General features: G+C 39.3%; 1 protein-coding gene across 2 annotated transcripts; it reads right to left on the bottom strand.

The window, feature by feature from the left end:
• Positions 1-2,385: 2,385 nt before the first annotated feature.
• Positions 2,386-20,487, bottom strand: LOC129776907 (major facilitator superfamily domain-containing protein 6). Of its 2 annotated transcripts, none has more exons than XM_055782839.1 (11): positions 19,917-20,487; positions 19,565-19,828; positions 14,938-15,171; positions 14,742-14,880; positions 14,344-14,679; positions 14,141-14,290; positions 13,812-14,081; positions 11,395-11,491; positions 11,248-11,331; positions 6,452-6,660; positions 2,386-6,389 (listed from the first exon to the last, which is right to left on the bottom strand). In XM_055782839.1, exons 1-11 carry the CDS (start codon positions 20,057-20,059, stop codon positions 6,168-6,170), a joined length of 2,148 nt encoding a protein of 715 aa, XP_055638814.1. In that variant the 5' UTR covers positions 20,060-20,487; the 3' UTR covers positions 2,386-6,167. The 2 variants fall into 2 exon arrangements, with proteins under 2 accessions (XP_055638814.1, XP_055638815.1); XM_055782840.1 differs by having other exon boundaries at positions 14,742-14,877.
• Positions 20,488-22,443: the final 1,956 nt, after the last annotated feature.

The following is a 22,443-nucleotide window of genomic DNA, read 5'->3' as shown; positions in this document are numbered from 1 at the left end:
ATGCTAACCACTCGGCCACGGGTGCACATGTTTCCCTAACACAGACTTCAAAATCATGAAGCCTGGGGAAATCGGCATAGCAAATTAGATGCACTTTTGCACTCGCTTACGTTTTTGCAAACCGGAATGTGTTTTCCTAATACAAATTCCGAAACGAAGAAGTTGGGAAAATCGATATTGCAGATACATTCAAGTCGGCAATAGTTTTACACCCGCATGCATTTTTACACTCCGGAATTAATTTTGCTATCACGGTCTACAAAAGTGGGTACAAATACAACGCTTTGACTCGATTATTCAAGACTGCATTGGCAGATATCTCTTCATGTCGCCAGCTCACTATTTTTATTTACACCACATCTCTTCCCTACAGTTTGTTTTTCGATCGGAGAAACATTTGACAGGTAATTTCTTTTCAAGCAAAATGCACTTGAAAAAAATACTTTATTGAATCCGCATGACCCAGGGCAAAACGATTCATTTTAATGAACGGTTCAGTGGCCAATCGTTCACTCAAGTAAACTAGTTCTTTTAGGCAGTTCACTCACTCTTCCGTACAGTGGAGGGGACATTTTCCTCCAGACCGAATGAACTATTAGCAAGTGTAAAAAATGTAGTATGCTATGTAGAACACTTCTGTTAATTCACCTAATGTTGCTTAATGTTAGCAAATAATTATTCGTTCAAATTTCATTAAAAATAATTCAGTATAGAAAATCAACCTTTGATTTTGAAGTTTAGATTGTATTTTAGCCGTGATTAATTTTGTTTGCATTTGCTAATTTGTGGACTATTTACCATGCAGCACTATTCATTTATCACTCGTTCGTTCGTCTTACACTTAAGGCCCATTTATACGTTGCCAGTAGCTAACTTGACAGTGAGCAGCTACTGGGCCGGTGAACTCGCTTGATAATTGGTTGACTCGCCTTGTCCGTTCACACAGTGTGAGCTGATGACGAGAAACTAGATACTACTGCATTGGCTTTCCAGGGACACCAGGTGATTTTTCAAATGACCATCAAATAGTCAGAAACAGCAATCAGGTCCGAATTTGACAAATGATTGATCCAAAATCGACTTCTCTATTGGCAGTTTTCGTCTCAGGTTTTCAGTTGCATTTATTTTATTCAGTTGCAAAATTTTATCGTGAAATACAGGCTGACCGTGAGTAAAAATACTTTGTGCTGAATTTCTTCGAACTGAAGGTACTATCCGAAAAAGCAGAAAGACAAAAGGATTTGGGCCAGGAATCAGGATGCAAGGAAAAGAAGCAACAAATAAAATATTGAAGGAACTCTACGATGATGATCTTCTAGAGTACATAGCAGTGTTGAGAAAAACACCTGAATAAGTGGAAACACTGTTGGATTTCATTGGTCCAAAAATACAACGCCAAGATACACTCATAAGGGATGCTATACCTGTAAGAGTGAAATTAAAAAACGACATTGATGTGCCTTTCTTCTGGAATATCGTTCAGATAGTTGTCGATATTTTTTAGAATCTCGAAAGCATCCATAGCTAAGATAATTCCGGAAGTATGTGATGCTATAAATGGCAATCTAAACGATTTTTTTAAATTTTATTTATTTCGCTTTGTCGGCAGCTTCGTGTACCAATTTATGAAATAAAAATGGTAGTAGATTTGCAGGTGGAATAAATACGCGTCAAAAATTAAAATAGTTCATGAAAATGTACTTTTTTAAATCGAATATGTACTCTGTTTCTTAGAACAATGCTTTCTTTGCAAGTTGTGAATGAATTTTGAATGAAAATTGTGCCTGATAATGATTCTAGATTAGAGATTCTCAGGAAAACTATCTCAAAAAGAAAGCGTGCATAAAAAAATAACAACGATTTCGTTCAGAAACTATGAGGGTTTTATTTGTTTTTCCAATATATTTCAAGTCTATAAACATCTCCGCATATTTTCAAATATCTTAAAAATAGAGACATTTCTTTACATTTGGCATCCCTGATTCGAACGCTAAATTCTGTTTTTGACGTTTTGAGAGATGCGAGTGCGAGTAAATTCAAAAAACTTTGAAGTAGCTCGCACGCCGGATTACACATGACACTAACTGGCATGATGTGTTCACACGGTGTGAGTAGCTGCACTGCAGTAACTGACTAGACCGACTCGTATGCTTACTCGCACCATCTGAACCCGGCTTTAGGCGTCGTGTACAAATTACGTAACGCGAGAAGGAAGAGGGAAGGGGGTTCGAGGTTGCGTTACCTCATGTAACATATGGGGGAATTCGCATCGCATTAGTAGACCGTTATCGAAAATCTAGTGAATCTGTGAATCGCAAAAAAATAATTAAGAAAAGATACGAGAAATAAACCTTACAAGTAAACTCATAGGAAATTAGAAGACGATTGTAACATTTTTGTTTTATTGTATTACTATAACGATCCGCGCTTATACATAATGTGGTTTAGAGTGCGATTTGTTTTTCTTTGTATATTTTTACATTAATTTCGGTGCTGTACAATTCATTTTCCTCATTGGTGGTTATACTAGACAACCTTGCGATATGGGTTAAATAAATCAGAGTGGAACGAAAATAGGAGTGTTCATAGTTCTGTGATCTACTTTTCAAAAAAAAAAAAAAATCAAATAGTCAAATATTCTATTTGTGTTATAGAACTTTTAATTTAGAAAATCGAATGATACTTCAATCAATTGAATGTTTTGACCTTTTTCATTGTGTTTATACTGCAAAAATAAAATATTTAGGACTTGAGGACTGCTGTATTATAAAAATACATTTACACACATTGGGGTTTCACGAAGATATCGAAAAATCGTCCATCATTTACGTTTTTCACATCAATACTTTTTGCTCTATCGATTATAAACTACAGTCATTTTATATTCAATATCAATGTATAATATATGTCGAGAATTTTATCCTTGGTTCAAATGGCAATAATAAAAATAAAAACAATAGCAATACTTTCCTTCGTCAGTCAATTTTAGTCCTACAATGACACCAATACATGCAATTGGGTCAGCATTTTTTGGTATACGATGGGTAATATTTTTTTTGGGAGAGATTTAAGTCTGTTGATAGAAAGTGGAATGATTTTTTTTATGTTTAGAACATTGTTGCAAGTATTCAGCATTTAATTTTACAGGACGTGATTATTGAAGCAGCAGCAAAGTTTTTATCGTATTATTTGCTCCCTATTTTTTACATTATACTGAATGAGGAAATGTTACAAATATATGTAAATATAGTGCGACTTCCCGATTAAATATAAAAGTCTCAACATTTTCTAAAATTTACTAGTGAAATAACTGATATGCGATTTGTTACTTGATAGTAAAGCGTTTACTGATATAAAGCTATCAATGACATATTAATCCATATAGTGCTTATTACTAAAATTATAATCTGTTAAAACACAACCAGAATACGAAAGTTAGGTGGGCGATAATTTTCGTTGTGCAAAGAATTGAAACAATTGCGTGCATATGACAACTGAGGTTAATAGAGACATAGAGATAAGTATAATAAGTTAATAATTAGAAGACAATCAGCAATTAACAATCAATCGTTTTCTTTGATTCAACCCTTTGTGGTCGTATAAAATTTCGATATGGGTGTCATACTGGTCGGAACTAATTTTCCTTGATAAAGCAGTGACATGTAGGCGTATGACAGATAAATAAAATCTACCGATGTTTTTGTGAACAATGTATATTGATGTAACCTTTTTACATAGACATTATATTTTATAATTCTCCTTCGTGTGATATCCATTAAGTAAATCCTCTACACGTAGTTCTAATTTCCGATTTTCCAATCCGATTTCGTACAAATTATCATATTCTTTCCATATTAAAATTTATAATAAAATCAAATAAATAGTTGATAACATAAACGTTGCCACCTCGTTTTATCCTTTTTTACTGAGTTTTTGTGTCCAAGATATCGGTTAAATGATCCGATATATCGAATCAAAACCTTCAGCATCGTGACTATCCTCTTATCTTCCCACGCGAACAATCGTTTGTTTATACAGAGTACCGTTATCTATTTTCAATGATGTGACATTAAGATTCGTTAAAATAAAATTTAAACTGATGCATGGTTGAATGAAATATACGATTAGTATGATTCCTTACTATGGTGGCTGTGAACAGACCTACGACCACAAAGAGTTAAAATAGTAACAATTCAACAGAAACAGACACCAGTAGAAAATTGTGGCGGTTAGTTGCCTGAAGATTCATATAACTAGTACATATCTTTTTACGGTGGAAAGGGGGAGGTTCCTCTATGGAACATTTGATAGTTGTCACAGATTAAAAATGAACATCTCGGGATAAGATGAAGATTATTTTTGTCTAAACGAAGTAGAATTTAGTGAAAAATCACATCTACTATCTGTTACCAATTACTATTTTACTTGCATGTTATCTAAATCAACAATGATTTATGATATAACTTCGGATGCATAGTAGTATTTTTTTTTATATTCTTACATCTAAAAAGAGAAACATTTTTGATTTATTATGTTTCATGAGTTACCACTAAGTTAATTATTTTTTTTCATTGTTGGTAATTCTTGCTTTCCGTCTAGCATTCTACTTGGAGAATGTAAAACAAGATGAAATAACATTGTAATTTTCTATTCTTGGAGGTTTTAGAACGATTTTTACTAACGTAGACTTATAGGGGAACAACTAATGAATCATGACATAGTGCACAGTGGGGCAACTCCATACAAAGGCTGACCAAGTAAAAAGTGTCGTAAATTGCGAAAAAAATGGTATTCAAATAATTTCTGGATGCTGAACACGAATCTGGCATCCATTTTTCATTTGGGGCCGTTCATAAAGCACGTTATCCATTTTTTGGGGATTTTATGGCCACCCTTTTCTACGCATTTTCTATGCATTAAACATTTTTCTATATAATTTTATGACCTTTGAGCACAAGCAAACTCACTGGGCGTTATAAAAGATCACATAGTTTATGGATGGCCCCTCAAATAAAACATATTCGGCTATAAATATAATCGATTTTTTTAGATTATTAATTAACACAATACAGTTAATGAAAAAAAAACTAGTCAAAACAATAATCTTCTTCTTCTTTCTTTCTTTGTTTTTAAGAGGCTTTAAACTTTGCAGTTCATTCGCCTCTAACATCTTCTTCTTCTTCTTCTGCTTCTTCATAACTGTCATCAGATTCATAATCATCTTTTCCTGATTCAACAATTGGGTCCTTCAATGGAAGTACTCCTTTTCAAAATATGTGTTTACTATTGGATCTGTGGAGGTGAGAAGATGATTGTACGATGCTTGTACGATGCCATGATTTGTATTTTCTCCAATATTTTTATGAATAAAATTTGGAAATCATTATACGTATCAGCAGGAAAAATCTCTTTCGCTGCTATTTTCATTCCTTCTTGTGATTTTCAATACTTCATTGTTTCTTGGATTTGTTGAATTACGAATTTGATTTTCAAAATATAGCTGATATCTATTTTGAACGAAACGTAGAAATATTGACACTGGTATCACACAACGTTGCAAATGAAACTGAAGAGATGCGGTATTGCCAGGAATGTTCTTTGTTTTTTTTCTCTTAAAACGAACTGCTGAATTTGCTTAACTTCTGTTTGCAAAGGAGCACGAAGTAAAATTAACCTGCAAACAGACTATTGTTTGGATTGATATGATTTCAATTTCATAAATATTTTTTTACTCTACCCTTCTTTTCTCCCTTTTTAATCACGTCGGATAGTGTTCAATTGAAAGCTTTTAATTTAACCTAAATTTTGAATGTAGTCACGACCGCGACAAACTGCGGCAACAAAACTTTTAAGCTGGTTTTCTACAAAAAATCACAGTTTTTCATGATTTTTTTTGGGTCAGGCCTATCATGCTCAAATTTTACAATAATTAATGAAAAAGATTTGTTTTGTATAGTTTTTCGAACAAACTTTGATGATATTGCGCTCAAATGGGAGATTTAAGCACTTGAATATTATAGCAAGAATGGAAAAATATTACGAAAAACAGCTGACGTCATTTTCGTTTTTTGTTTGATGGCCAGCCCACTGTGCACGGGTTTGACATTATGTTAGCGTTCAATCCAAACATAACATAGCCTACCGATTTTGTTTTAAACTAAACATATTTAATATTGATTGCCACCGTAACTGTTATTTTGAGGAGCCGCAAAAGGATTACGGGCAGCACCACCTGGTACATCGAGGGCTCCACCAGTAGTTTGATAGGTTCCATATCCGTTGTCTGCATTTTGATTTCCTATTTCGTTGAGACGTGTGCTGGATAATGCTCTTGGAATAGGGTTGCTTGGAACGCCATGTGGAGCCAAGTGAGATGTTTCCTCCGCGACCTTGATAAAACGTATGAGAAACTATAAATAACTTTCTTTTCTTCTCATTGATTACTATTTACCTGATGAGGATCTTCGGTGGCTGGTATTTCTGATATGAAACCTTGCTCTTTTCGGTAGAAATTTATGAATACGAAACCGGCGAGTACCAGAATGCAAATGATTCCGTATCCGCAGAATGTTTTTGTGGTTCCATAATAGTTCACGAATATTCCACCAATAACGGCTCCGCAACCTCTTCCAAGACCGTGATGAAGTCCCTGAAGTACACCTGCAATTTAGCAATTGAATATATTGTATATAAACATATAACTTTGATTTGCAACAGAAGGAAACCTCTGACAGTCCACACTACATTGCATGTTCAAAGAAAAAGTACAGAATCCCCAAAGATTAATTTTAACAAGCAGTCCTCGCGCTGAAATGTACGAACCTTCTACAAGAACACCTACAGCAGCTCTCCGAGTAGGCACTCAGTCAACAGCGCCTACATGACTATCGCAATCGCAAACTTGCTGCAATGTTCTGGATTTATTTTCCACAAATTTTCCTGCAATTTACTCAGAAAAGGACAAAACTACGCTGGTTCTGGACTGCGTGTTTTTTTCGGATGCCGGAAACCGACCTTTTTCATTCAGTGTTGGAATTGATCCGATCGTGAAGAACACGGCATTCTACTCAACCTGGCCATCTTCAATATTCAGGGAATTTGTGGAGGTTCATCTTACCTAGCGTCTTGATCCGACCCCTTCATACAATGCTCAGATACCTTAGTCTACCCAACTGTCATCGAACACGCATTCTCACCTCCATCTTTCCAGATAAGTTTATGTTTCTAATTAGCTTTCAAAAAATAATGGAATGTCTGCCTTCTATGGCTCATCGTCTCCCAGTGATCCTGTATTCGCCGGCGGCTGCCAAAACGTAAGGGGTTTAAGTACGTAGATTACGGTGGTACGATCGATGCTCTCGACTGGTGACTACAACGCTATAGTTCCTCGTCAGATTATCAGTTCTTTCGTTGCGTTCGAGTTTCTAGTTTTCCAGAGGATGTGATGTAATTGTTGCGGTGGAATCCTAGTATTCGTGTAGAACCGCTCGAGGTCTATGACCATCCTGAGCAAGTGATTGTATGCATAAATATGCTGACCGATCGCATCGCCTCGATTGCAGGTATCTATTGTCCGAATACAATGAACACCTCTTCACCATTTACACACCTTGGCCCATCCTTGGTGTTTCCATGTTTGACATATCACCCCACTCGTGGAGGGAGAGAAAAATCATTCCTAACCAAGCGTTCAACGAAACAAGTTCGTTCGTGTATTTTTCTTCAATGTTCAATAATATAGTTTGTTAAAGTATTATCGCGTTTGTAATTATTTTCTGTATCGAATTCCGAAAGCTGTATTCCGCTGTGGTGTTCTCTTTGCCCGCCCGTCATCTATTGCATCCTCTCTTCAGTTTGGATCTCTACATGTATTATACCAACGCGCTCCAGAGGATCATGGAGAGAACTTCGAGTACCAATGTAATCGTGTCAGTAGGCATCTACAACCTCACGTTTCTGAGCTGGATCTTTGGCGAGGGCATGAACAGTTATTCACCATCAAACGCATTTACTGAACAGGAATCTGGCTTTCAATTATCCGATGCTGACATGTGGATTAACTCAAGTAAATTCTTTTTCAAATTCTAACGGCTAACGGCATTCCCGTTTATCAGAGAACTCGACGTTCTTATTCTCCTTGAGCATTCGGTCTCGTTATTGACAGTCTATAATTATCATAGATCACCCGTTTTAAGCCTGGGCGTCCTCTACAGTTCGGACACCGTCTCTGACTATTCGTCTTTTCCACCTGAATTGAATTTCAGATCAGTGAGACTTTGACTCGATGAATAACGTACTGTCTTCTATCGTTTGGTTTGGACTTCTGAATTGCTTTCGGAATAATGGAAACCAGCAACGCATCATTGACGGTCATGAAGACAGAGAGATGTTGAGTTTAACGAACTCTAGCAAATCGAAAGCAAAACCATCCGGTTTTGGTACTTCGACCCCACTGATCAGCTGAAACGCTGGTTCGAGAACTTCGAGCATCTGCTCCAAGTGCCCACGAGCAACCAGTAAACAAAACCCCAACGTGAGCCGCCACCTATGAGACGTTTTTTTCCGCGTCAACACAGAGGCACTGTCATTGCGAGAGATAGAAGCAGCAATCAGAAGTACGAAATCCAAAGAAGTACGATGCTCAAAGCTGACACCGCGCTATCCGCAGAAATCTTGCATCATTTATTCGTAAATGTCTGGGAAACTGCAAGATTTCCGGTCGACTGGATGCAGGGCATCCTTATCAAGGTTCCAAAGAAAGAGAAAGGATAGTTCTAAAAGTCCTGTGCAAGATAATCCTCAACCGGGTCAAGGAGAAGGTAGATGCGACGCTCCGATGGCAGCAGACGGGATTTAGAGCTGGTAGAGCATGTAACGACTAAATTGCTACGCTGCGCACCATTATCGAGCAGATCAATGAATTACAGGAGTCCCTTTCACTGGTGTTCATCGATTATGAGAAAGCTTTTGACCACCTCAACCACGATAACCTCTGGAGCGCCCTGAGACGCAAAGGAATTCCGGACGAACTAGTCAATCTAGTATCAGCACGGTACGAGACCTTTAGGTGCAGAATCTTGCGCAAAGGAATCTTGTCTGACCCAATCCGGCTCGCAGCTGGTGTTAGGCCAGGCTGGTTACTTTCACCATTACTATTCCTTATCGTCATCGACGAGATCATGGTGGGCACTATCGACCGTGAACCGAATCGTTGGCTTATTTGGGAGCCTATTAGGATGGAGCACCTCAACGACTTTGTTTTTGCTGATGACATTGCACTAGTATCGACGCGGCGCTCTGATATGCATAGTAAGCTTGACGACCGGGCCGCTTGCTCTTCCGCGGCTGATCTAAAAGCTCTGGATGTCAACACGGTGCTGCCTTCCAGATTAACAGTAGCTGGGCAAGCAGTGGAAAGGGGCGATAATTTCCAACATCTTGGTAGCCAGATTACGTCAGGCGGCGGGACCAACAGCGACATATGCGCAAGGATCGAGAAGGTGAGGGCTACCTTTGCGAGTATGAGGAAGACATGCAGACATGGACAAATGAGATTAGCCACCAGAGGCAGACCCAGAGGTTTGTGGCGACGGAGCCTCACAAACGAGATAAGAGAAATCGCTCCTAATTTGACCTGGACAAGGGTCAAAGTAAGAGCTGCGGATCGCCCAGGATGGAAGCTTCCAACGAAGGCACTATGCTCCTAGCGTGGAGCGCAGCAACATCAGGTATGTCAGTAAGCTACTTGGAAACGTATATTCCCAAGGAAACTATGTACCAGAGATCGAAATGCTCGCCGATTTGAGACGAAAAACATCCGTTTTCACCCACAGGGAAAAATAGCTGAGAATATAGGAGGCGAGAGAATGTTATACGCTCACTTCGATTCTCGCGAGAACCTCAATCGAGTTATGATTGCCGGAAAATGGTTTCGTTTTCAGTGACTCCTTGATGCCGATAATGGTTTTTCACTTCTTCAGTACAGCTGAAAACATTGCATGAAAATATGCGGTAATATTGGGTTTCATCGTGAAGTGAACATGAGATGGATTAATATTTGTACAATTCAGACGTTCTCCAAATGCAGATCGTTTGGACGTTGTCCTAACAGACTAACGTTGGTAAAGTTAGCTATGATTTTTCGCTCCATATTTTCAGTACCAAATGAGAGACGAAAAAGCATTCTCGTTGAACTTCCGAGATAGAGATTTTCCATATCTCTTTCTCTCTGAAAAAGAATTTTCGGTGAAAAGGAAGAAACGAAAATATCAACAATACACGGTTCATCGAAAACTAGATTGATTGACTGAATATTTATGGTGCATCCGAGCGAGGATTTCGATCTTTGCTTTGTACTAATTTGAGTATTCTGCCGGGAATCCTCCATTTCCTTAGAGTGTGGATTATCGGATCCCTCCATACCTTGTCGTAGGCCTTCTAGCATTGCACAGTCTACGTGCCCCTGTCTTCTACTACGTCGATAATGATTCGTTCCATCGTAGCTAGGTAAAGCTCGGTCCCCTTGCCGGCACGAAACGCAAACTGCTCCGCGCTTAGGTAACGACGACCCTCGAGGTACGTGACAAGTCGACTATTCATCATACGCTCGAGAAATTTCCCCGTACATCTGAGTGATTGTAATTGGGCGATAATTCTCTTCGCAGCTGCCATCCTTTCTCTGCTTTAGCAAAGGGATCACGACGCTCCCCTTCCACGTCTTCGGAATGCATCCATTGATCCACACCCGTTAAAAGCATCCGGCAAAATAAGTTGCGCCACGATAGGCAAACGTCATACCATTTCATAGCTCACATTGTCCGACCCCGTCGATTCACCCATCTCATGCCGAAGGGGTGCGTGTGGACAAACCATGATCAGAATTGAGGCCATCTCGATGCATTAATTACATGATTTGGATATATAAATCTGATACAAATGGTGTGAAAGCATGATATTTACAATATTTGTAAGAGTAAAAATCTAGCAAAGGAATATGTACCAAATAATCATCTGGACTTTAAAACATGTGATTCCGTAAAAACACATGAAACTACTGTAACTCAATTTTATTTATATATTGGGAAACATTTGAATAATTGATTTGACACAGGTGCGCTGAACTAGAGCATTCAAAAAAGTGGACAAATCAAAATCACATTTTCGACCGGGTAAACCAACGTCAAATACTCTAAATCTTATATCAGCAGTTGTTCATCATTATGTCTTGAAAATTACATTATTAATTACCTTGGGCTGAAGACCTCAAATGCTGTGGAGTGTTGTGTGCAATATATGAGCAGCATGCAGCCCAAACTGCGGCATGTGTTATTCCTGGAAATTGAAAATTTAATTTAAACTTTTGCTTGAAGTACAGTATATATGTTAACAATTTACCTTGCATAAATTCGAATGGAAGAACCCACCAGGGATTTGTCAAGTTTGCTATATACAAGAATCGTATAATATTTCCTACTAATCCCAAGCAGAGCACCTGTAAATAAGAAAAAAAATATTGGCTTATATGCAAATACGTGCGTCGTTTGAAAACTGCGTGCAAAGTCAGGAGGAAATTTCATAAGGAAGTATCAAGTTTTGCATCAAGAGAACGCACCAGCTAGCCTCTATTGTGATGTTGTGGTGATCGAAAATTCGACTTTCTGATTGGTCCTCCTCCGAACCAGGAACACACAGTCCGGACATGTTGACGATTCCAAGTCCCCCTTCATTACGTGATAGTGATACCCTCTCCCCAGTGCCCATTGAGGATTGTGCATTCCAGCCTCTTTGAATGCTTTCCTCATCCTCCTCTCGAGGTCTTCTATGTCAGTTTTTTTTCCACTTGACTACTCAAAAATTGAAGGTCAGCAGGGGAACCTCGCGCGTACCTTGTTTCCAGCGTTGAGGAAAGTCCTTAAGATACAGTTCACTCGACTCAAGAACTAGTCTCGCGGCTCCGTCTTGATGTCGGAGTGGCGAATCCCGATGAGCTGTTGGAATCCAAGATATTATTAGGATTCGCAACGAACCATGTCTTTTATCAACGCGCTTTCATAAACCTTGTAACCTCCGGATTCGGTGAGTTGTCCATTCAGCAGATGAACACAGCGGCACTAGTGTAGGCCGAACTCCATGCAGATGTCCCTGCTTATATCTTCGACAACCCGGAAAGCTACACCTAGACGCTGACGTGAATCAGCGTAGACCTCTAGATCGTTCATGTAAAAGGTATGGATGACTTCTTCGTGGGCGCCGTCGCCATATCTTATCTTATAGCCATGACCGTTCTTTTGAGCGTCCTACTGAGGGGGTTCAGTGCCAGACAAAACCAATGTGGGCTGTAAGAGTCGATTTGGAGTATCCCCCTCTTTATCTGCAGCGTTCTAGACTGCAATACATTTTCCCCATCTCTGAGGTGTAGAGACGTGTTCCATTGCTGCAGGAACCTTACGACGGTGGAATTAATTTATAGATCTCCAATACCCGAACGAGAAACGAGTGAGGTATTTTGTGGCGCTTCTCGATTGTATCGATAACACCCGTTATGCTTTATTGAAGCATCACACCTTGTAGGCACATACTTGGTGCTATACTATCTCCGGGCTCGTAGCGACATAGTGTCACAGAGCGGTGGGTGATTCCTCAGTTTTAGGAGCCATACAGGTATGACGTCACAAGCCTTCCGATAGTCGATATAGGCCATGCTAAGGTTCCGCTAATTATATATCGCTTGTCCGACTATGGCTGCGTCGATGATAGCCTGGTCTTTGCCGCCATTCGTATTTTTCTTGCATCCTTTTCGCTCTTCTGCGATGATGTGATGTTGTTCAAAGTGGGCAAAGACTTTGGCCGTTATGATGCTGCTTAAAATCTTGTACAGCCTCGATGGGTACGTTATCGGTCTGTACTTTGATGGGTTCAATGACTTTCGGTAGGAGAAAGGGGACGAATTTCGGAAGTTTGTGTGGGTCACGTAGCACTTTGTTGAAGCACTCAGCTATCTTTGGATGTGCCAGTCAGCTTCTTGAGCCAGTAGTTCTGAACACCATCGGGGCCCGGCCAAAGTAGAATTTCGGCCATTTTGATAGGACGCTCAATTGATGTACCAGTGTGTCGAGGTTTTCCGTCAACTGGTAAGCTCCCAGCTGACGAAGTTCAGTAGGCCGCACGATCACACCAACTTGGCGACATAATTTCGTCTTCCAATTGCGGCGCGCTTGTTAGGATCCATTGCTCCGATCTCCTTCGCCATGGAGGCTCACGCCTTTCACGGAGATGTTGGAGCAATTCGCCTCTAGGCCTCACACGGTGTCCCAAAATTTTAGCGATCGCCACAGCAGCACAGTAAATTATTAGATGCAGCTCCTCCATGTTCTCAGCATCAACCAAGTGCAGCGGAAGAACGTGCACGTTCATTAGCTTTACTACACTTGTCAGCCTGAGGGGATGCTGCAGCTTCGGGATCCTGTGGCGCGACAAAGGGTCCGTGTCGCGAAACTGTGGGATCGCCTCGTCGTAATGGACGACTAGATCACGTATTAGTTGTTGGTCTGGCTGTGGGTCTTCCGGCTCAGGGGTTTGTTGTACTGTGGCCTCCACTGGTGCTGATTCGCGTACCCCATTCGTGAATAAATTGCTCAACCGTATACATCACTTGCTCTGTTTGTTCTGGAGCTTAGTTCTCTCTGCACCTGCTGCTTGATCTCATCGAATTGCGTTCGTATATAACCAAATTCGTGGCAATAAACGCCATTGAAATGAATCATATAACATATCTATTGTAGGTACACAGGCCCTCTGTTTTTCACACTTACCTTGACATGTCCGATTTGAGTGATCAGGCGGAAACTAAAGAAATAGGCAAATATTTCCGAAATGTGATTAATCACCGATGCCACACCGAAGAGCGTGGGTGAGCCGCCATAATCCTGTAGATGCCAGAAGAGGAACGTAAAAATTAGCCCGATACCGAATCCCATGAACCATGCCACGAAGAGAAATGATGCACATTTAATATTTTTGAATTGCTTCAGCACCGTGACCCATTCGGGCATCTCGCGAGTTGTTTGCGCGAATATTTTCGTCTGTAAAACAAACAATATTAGTTGAATTTAGAAAGTTGCAAGCATGTATTACATCCTACCTGAGCGCCAAGTTGGGGCGCTGGTGTCGCACTGGGATCATTGCCCGTTGCCAACGCAGGAAGCTGTAATTGTTCCGCCAGTTGATTCTGCATTTGCTCTTCACGAGTTGGTTCCTGTGCTACCTTTTCAACCTGGGGCTCCTTGGGTTCCTGCGGAAAACGGGGTATTATTTAACATTTAACTATACTTTATAACAGCTTACCGAATAATCGTATTTGAATGTAATCTGGGTAGCAGATATGAGTGCAGCACCCATCAGTACCGAGAAGGTCGCAAAACAAATGGAATAATTTTTCTCCTGTTTCTCAGGCTCACACGGGTGTTCCGGAAAAGCCGTAGAATGATCCAGCGCGATACCCACGAAAAACATGGCTAATCCCCAACCTGATGATCCAAACATACGTTGGTGGCCGTATCGATCGGCATCTTCTCCGAGCAAAGTAATAACTGCCGAGTCCGCTAATGTTATCGCTGGAGCACTGAAGAACTCACCAATGATGACCAACAGCAGTAGCAGGAAAAATGCCTTTTGGATATCCTGTAATAGATTATGATAATTTTAAATAACCATTATCATAAATGAACAACATTTTGCCATACCGCAGTCCGATAAACAATCGATGAAAATATCGGTGAAACTAGGTCGTTATGCAGCTTATGGTCGAAGTTATTAGCATAGTTCACGGACAATGGGGACTGACCAGCGGTCGCAATTGGCCGAGCGGAACGTGCAACTCTACTGGAAGATAAATATGGATAATCGTGTACTCAAAAATCGAATAAAGCATATTGTTACCTGGTGAATTGATTTTCTGGTTTCGTATACTTTCCAAACGAGATCTCATCCAGCGTATTTTCATCGATAGAGCGCTTAAGGATTCTTGGTACAACCGGCGTGCGAAGCTCAAAATCAGTGGCATTCTTCCGTTCGATACAGCTAGTAGCTGGCGGTTGGATGAAGCCCAGCGGTAGAGTAAAGATAATCCAAGCCGCCAGCGAAGCAAGCAGTAGCATTTTTCCTTTTTTGCATCTGGGGAAATATATTAAAATGGTAGTAGACCACTCATCAAGCTTTATATTTGGGGTATAACTTATAAGACGAGCGAAAGAGCATAATCATTCAAAGTATCTATTGTAGCTTCCCATCACTCTTTCCAATTTATCTGTATTGTTTACCAAAAAGAACTGCTTTGTTTTCCAGGAGATGGATAAGCCCAACCCATTTTTGATACACTGTTCTGAAATGAGACTTGTTTCCAGGTTTCGGCATAGTCATATTCAACTGAGGATACTCAGCGGACTATGAAGAAATACCCCTTCGTATTCCATTGAAAATGACTTTTGGCTTCTTCACGCAGTTTCTCCATCAACATGACTGAAAGTCAGTCGGGCGTTTAGTCACTGTCTCCTTCTACGAATCGACTATCTCAATTCATTCTTCCCCGTCAAATGGACTTCATTGCATTTGGAAGTGACTTTTCTCAATATGTTTCATTCTCATGTATCATGTATGCATGTAACGATTTTGGAGCTCAACGTGGTTTGACATATATTACAGGTGAGCTAGATTGTTTGTATCGTACACGAAAAGTACTCACACATATAAAACAGCGTGCAGTGTTGTGTTCAGAAACACTGAAAAAATTGTGGATTTCGTTGATACTGAACTCGAAGTGAACTAAATTTTTGATTAGAATTCCTCCCAAACTGCGCGCTATTTACTAACACTAGCGCGAGGACCTTTATAGCATACATGGTAACTGGCTAAGTTCGTTGGTTTGAGTTCACGATGGGTAAACAATTCTGTCGATGGTGCAACTACTTTTTTGCATCAGAAATCAAGTTTTCGTTTCACTTTATATGGACGTTAAAATAAGATTGTGTACGCGGGTAACGAGATTCGTGTCAGGGAGAGAAGTAGTGTGGATTGAAGTCAGGTTGAATGAAGATGCAGTATTCATCGTCAATTAGAATAACCATTTGCTAGAATAGCTCATCAGTCATCCTCACTTTTAACGCCAATTTATTTCTAGTCAATTCAAGACATGTTGACGGCGATTGCCGAAGTAGTTCTAGTCGAAGCGAAGCTACTCAGAGGAGGGTCGATTTTCATTTTTCATCATCGAAGATTTCGGGCGAATCTCACGCACACCTAAAGGGTGTGTCACATCAAATTGCATCACGGAAAAAACGCTGTAGAAATTCGCCCAGTAGACCGATCCTTTTGAAAATTTTATACAGTAAAATAAAAACTATTAAACAACTTTTGGCATTTTCTTTTTATTCATCCCAAGCCCGTATGCTCGCACCTTCCTCTTTACCCCGTCCATAAGGTTCTGTACAACGTCAGGTTGTAGTTTTTTTTAAACAGAAATCCATTTTCTCTTGAAGTCCGCCTCCGATTTGACAACTTTTGGGTTCTTCCGGAGGGCCTGCTTCATAATCGCCCAATATTTCTCTATTGGGCGAAGCTCCGGCGCGTTGGGCGGGTTCATTTCCTTTGGCACGAAGGTGACCCCGTTGGCTTCGTACCACTCCAACACGTTCTTTGAATAATGGCACGAAGCGAGATCCGGTCAGAAGATGGTCGGGCCCTCGTGCTGCTTCAATAGTGGTAGTAAGCGCTTCTGTAGGCACTCCTTAAGGTAAACCTGCCCGTTTACCGTGCCGGTTATCACGAAGGGGGCGCTCCGCTTTCCGCAAGAACAGATCGCTTGCCACACCATGTACTTTTTGGCAAACTTGGATAGTTTCTGCTTGCGAATCTCCTCCGGAACGCTGAATTCGTCCTCTGCGGAGAAGAACAACAGGCCCGGCAGCTGACGAAAGTCCGCTTTGACGTAGGTTTCGTCGTCCATTACCAGGTAATGCGGCTTCGTCAGCATTTCGGTGTACAGCTTCCGGGCTCGCGTCTTCCCAACCATGTTTTGCCTTTCGTCGCGGTTAGGAGCCTTCTGAACCTTGTATGTACGCAGGCCCTCCCGCTGCTTGGTCCGCTGGACGAATGAACTTGACAAATTCAGCTTATTGGCGACATCCCGGACCGAACTTCTCGGATCACGTCTAAACTGCTTAACTACGCGCTTGTGATCTTTTTCACTGACGGAGCATCCATTTTTGCCGTTCTTCACCTTCCGGTCGATGGTTAGGTTCTCGAAGTATCGTTTTAGTACTATGCTGGATTGGACGATTCCCAGCATCTTACCGATGTCCCGATGTGACAACTCCGGATTCTCGAAATGAGTGCACAGGATTAATTCACGACGCTCTTTTTCGTTAGACGACATTTTTCCAAATTTACGAAAAATTTACAGTGAAGCATGGCCAACGTGATCTATACACTATTATCTGATTATAAGCGAAAGCTGAAGATATAATTCCTAAAAATTAAATTTCTACAGCGATTTGTCCGTGATGCAATTTGATGTGACACGCCCTTTACTATGCACACTACATAAACGACCCGAAATCGCAGAGCGTTCTATTAATTGGCCATCATGATGCCTGAAACCAAAGTCCATAACGCATCCTGGTTATCAGTAGTAGAGCAAGATTAGCCTTACTTGAACTTGTTCGTCCCATTATACACTACGTTTCATATCTATAGAACCACGCCATTTTTCTGAGTTTCCAGAGATATGTAAGAAGTCGATTGAATTGAAGTATATAGTGTAGAATACAATAACTATCTTCATTTATAAGACTGGCCATTTGAACTTTATTGTTGTATCCAGGCGCGAAACATTAAAAAAACTAAAATTCCAGTGTTTTATAACTATAGAACCAGATGAGTAACTCCTTTACAAAATTAACGTCAATTTCACATAAATTACAATGAGTTTTCAATTCGTAGGTCATCTTTAGTTCTCAATCAGTTCAAATAACCCATTCGGGGTGGTTTCTACCAAGCCATATTGTAGTGTGTATCTCGTTCTACGTAGAGGATACTGCTCGTTTATGCTCTTCATATTATTTACGGTACAGAGTATAGATGTTTTCTCAAAAGTACAGATTGGTACAGATTTTTTCCGCGTGGAAAATTTCTTACTATTTTGAGATCAAAACATTTGATTAAACTTCGTGACGGCAACTCAAAAATTTTAATAATGAAAGTATGCAATTTAGATTCAGAAAAACTATGTATAAGCATCAACAAACATACGAATGACTTGAAGTGTAGTATTTGTAGTGAATAAATGCGTATTGTTTTCATGCTAACAATATAGACTTTTCTCTACAATGAATATTTTCGATGATACAGATTTTTGGAATAAAAAGTACAGATGAGAAAGATTTTTAACCCCTCTGGTATAGATTGAAATGTGGAAACACTGATTGCAACATATATCGGGTTAGAGGCCTCTTTTCTAAAATGAAGTGATACCACGGACCTCTATAGCGAAATGTCTTTAAAAATTCAATCTCTAGCTTTTTTCACATTCATATAAAAAACTTACCAATTTAAAAAGTTTGCAGCTTGTTACGTAAGTAAACTTGACATAATTTTCTCATTAAAATTCAACAAGATAAATAAACTTATGTGTTCAGTATTAAATTCAGTAAATATCAAGGGTGGTTTATAATTATTAATACAAATTACTGAAGTAGGTAATTAATTTTTAATTTTTGAAAAAACATTAAAATTGCAAGTAAAGTATAAAAAACATAAAATTCAGTCTGATGGATGAACCTGGCGACTTTCTACCAATCTAATGTAATGAGTGTATTATCATTCAAGCTCACACGAATTTGAGAATACAAATGAACCGGCAAGTGTCAGCTTATTAAACAGTAAAGTGTCAGGAGCATGTTTGGGCTTGAATTTGATCATGACTTCATGACATCGCGGATATGTGTCAAATAAAAAACAAGTCAAAACTAGGGATTCCATCTAATCGGAGTTAAAAATCAGGACACATGTCACAGCTATGATTATGACCAACCCTTTGTCATTCTTCGAGAATGACGAAAACAAGAAAAAACACGGTGCATGTGATTTGTACTTCAAAAGACACAACAACTTAAATTTATTTTTTTTTATCCAAAATAAATATTTTATTAAGGCTCATATGGCGTCAGCCTAACGGGGCCGGGAGTTCAATATTTCGACAATGTTTGCTTACAACTATGTTAGTAATATGTAACCGATTACTCGCGGTTGGCTCGAGGTTAGTAGTACAAGTGTTTAGATAAACGTTTGTTTATGAATTTATTTATTTTTCATCAAAATGTCAAAAACAACAAACTTTGATAAATATTACACTCTGTAATTAGTGTCACTTCAACAACAATATATTATTACGAGGGGTTTTGAAGATTAGATTATTTTTCTTGCGAATACCTTTGCCAAATGTGGTCAAATCAAATATGTTCTTTAAAGAAAAGTTCGAATTGATATCATAAATTTAAGATGAGCAACTTACCGATCAGCGTAACTTCCCCAGAATGGGGCGGACAGAAACTCTACGAACGGTCTCGTGCCAATGAGTAATCCACATTGGCCTGGATTCATGCCCATCTGCTTGAAGTATACCCCCATCAGAGGAAACAGTGAACCGAAAGCAGCGTAGAAGAAAAAGTAGAACGTTTTCACTGGTAGCAACTCTTGGTCAACAGATCCACAAAGCATCTCCAGTATATCCGATCTTCCTCTGATTTTATGTGTAGACTCCTTTGCTTGAGGGTAGCTGAGAAAATCAGGGAATGAAAAACGAGAATAAAATCAATATTCTATTTTCAACCAAGTTGACACCACTATGAGGCAATGATACGCACAGATTGGGATCAACCTCTCCCATCGCTTCCGGATCAACAACAGGTCTAGCAACTCCTTGGGGTTGCATTGGAATTTGCTGATGTTCTTGATTGTAATTGCCATATTCGTTCCCCCCATAATCGTTATTCGAAAAAGGCTGCATCTTTAGTTCGAGCAATCAATATTCACTGATATTCACTACTTCTCGACGTCTAAAAGTCGACGGTGCGTTGTTAGTTAAGAACCTTGGAATCACCAGCAACTAACAATGAGCTCTACAAACATTCATTATAGCAATAGTAATATTTTCAAAGTACGATCGTTGTGGAAAATTCGTTTTTCATTTCATACACTACAATGACATAACATACGCACACAATCTTATACAGCAGAAAGAAAGTTAAGAGGTAATTTGTTTTACTATTGTGGCACCGAAACAGCTTTCGTGAATTGAATCCGCAGAGGTACACCTTGGAGTAAATAATCCTATCAAATTTTATCTTCTATTGTTGCATTTTCAATGCTCTTCAAGCTTCGCGAAAAAGTCAAGTTCACTCCACAAGAAAGATGAAGGATCAATGAGCACTGTATTTGGAAAAGGATACTGGAAGCGAAAATATATCGTTTCATTTGCGCATGTGCTTGAACGTTCATAAATGATGTCAGGTCCAAGAATGACATTTTATTCCTAGTTTGGAACGTTTACTGGTAAAATTATTTGGCGATCTTAACTAATATACTCAGCCTTCAATTCAGAACGGATCATTTTCGGTGATCCGTACAGGAAATCTAATATATCTACATAATATGTGCCGTTTCTATTCGTGCTTGATTAAAACTACGATACCTAATAGTACGCGAGTACTGAAGCGTTATTGGAACCGTTATTTTTTTTAAAAGAAAACCAATATATTCATATCTTTGAACATTAAGATCCAAACATGTTTTGGGTCAACCAGATTTTTTTCATTATAAAACACATTAAAACAATTGCATTGATGACAACAACAATGTCAAGTAAAGAGGTAAATGAAATTATTATGTATTATGAATAAGTGTTCACTCCATAAAATTATTAGGAGGCCAAACACTCGAAAAAATATAAATTAAAACAAGGAACGTATTGAGAAACCTTTAAACTCTTTTTTTTTGCTATGGATGCGAATAATTCATAAAGCAAAAACAAACGTATTATTAATGGTTCAAACGTTTTATTCATTACGACATTACATTATAGGGTAGATACAGAATTCAGGCGCTATTGCCACATGTTAGATTCCAGTTGGGTGTTCATCCTTCGGTACTCAGAAACGATTCCTCAGTAGAGTAAAGTGTAAAGTAAAGGAAATTGTAACACTTACGTTCATCGAAGGCCATAGAGAATTTCAATCACATGCAGTTCTTGATCAACATTTTAACACTTAATATTTAGCAGAATGATGGGGTGACCCTGAAAAGGTTTGAAAACGACTCTATATATCGCAATTTGTTCTCTTACGTCAATGCGCTCATTCATCAAATATTTCATTCACAACACACTAAAGAGTGTTACGATCACGTTTTGATCATGCAAGAATCCCGTGTAAATCAATTAAATCATTCATTTACAAAAATCACTTTGTTTCTTTTTGAAGTTCAATTAGTGTAAAATATAGAACAGATATTCAGCTAAGCCTCCAGTTTATCGAGTTACTGGACTTTTCGTTCAACTTCTGCCATGAAATCCGGACAACCAACGCAGTTCTAACTCGCCCCAGTTTTTTGGGTCTTCTTCAGGTTCCGCCTAACGATGATCCAACATTTATTGATTTGATGGAGTGTTGGAAGGATCCGTGCCTTCAGGCATCATCTAATCGCTGTTGGCAGCAGATGGTTTTCCAGATTTTTTTATGTGAACTAGCATTCACGTATTTTTTTTTTGTTAACGGTTCTGGCTTCAGAATTCTCCCCGATTCAGGATTCTGGCTACCGACAAGCGTTCCCCTAATACTTTTGTTGATTTTAGTAGATTTGGTCACTTTCAAAATTTCAATAACTCGAAGAGCTAGTAATTCGGACTTTCGCGATTCATGAGCATAATAATGCGTTGCTCCTCTTGTTTTAATGCTATTTTGATATGTCAGGAGTAAATATCATTCTACACGCATACACCTACAAAAAACAGGAAGTGGGTTATATCTATGGAATAACCGCAATGGTGACGAAGGACTATCGTTGTTTCAGTGATCATTTGTTTGAAGTTAAATCTGAATCCATTCTGAATGAATGAATAAATGAATATTTGGGGGACTTCGAAAACGAGAGCTCTTTCGCTTGCATGTTATTTTCGATGCCAAGGGGAACTGGCAGATTATTTTGCAGCAGCGATATCTTTCCGGATTCATCTCGAAGTCCACCACCAGTGGTTAATGCTAACTCGATAACCACTTGTTAAAGTAAAGAGTTGCGCGCGTGTATGTGTGTTTGTGTGGCGGTTGCTCCGATGTCTCAAGACAAGCAATCGGATTTTCTGCGCTCCGTCACAGTTCCAAACAAACTGAATGCGTT

The sequence above is a fragment of the Toxorhynchites rutilus genome, chromosome 3 (genome assembly GCF_029784135.1).
Source record: "Toxorhynchites rutilus septentrionalis strain SRP chromosome 3, ASM2978413v1, whole genome shotgun sequence".
In the NCBI taxonomy this organism is placed as follows: Eukaryota; Metazoa; Arthropoda; class Insecta; order Diptera; family Culicidae; genus Toxorhynchites; species Toxorhynchites rutilus.
The sequence above is the reverse complement of the archived record's forward strand: the minus strand, read 5'-3'. Positions and strand labels throughout refer to the sequence as shown.

What these genes read in the sequence shown, in the direction of transcription:
- LOC129776907 (XM_055782839.1), bottom strand. Translation starts at nt 20,059, where the DNA reads ATGCAGCCTTTTTCGAATAACGATTATGGGGGGAACGAATATGGCAAT. An exon ending in CGATTGTTTATCGGACTGCG is followed by an intron (nt 14,680 to 14,741) that starts GTATGGCAAAAT and finishes AATCTATTACAG; the next exon opens with GATATCCAAAAGGCATTTTT. An exon ending in TCCATTCGAATTTATGCAAG is followed by an intron (nt 11,332 to 11,394) that starts GTAAATTGTTAA and finishes TTCAATTTCCAG; the next exon opens with GAATAACACATGCCGCAGTT.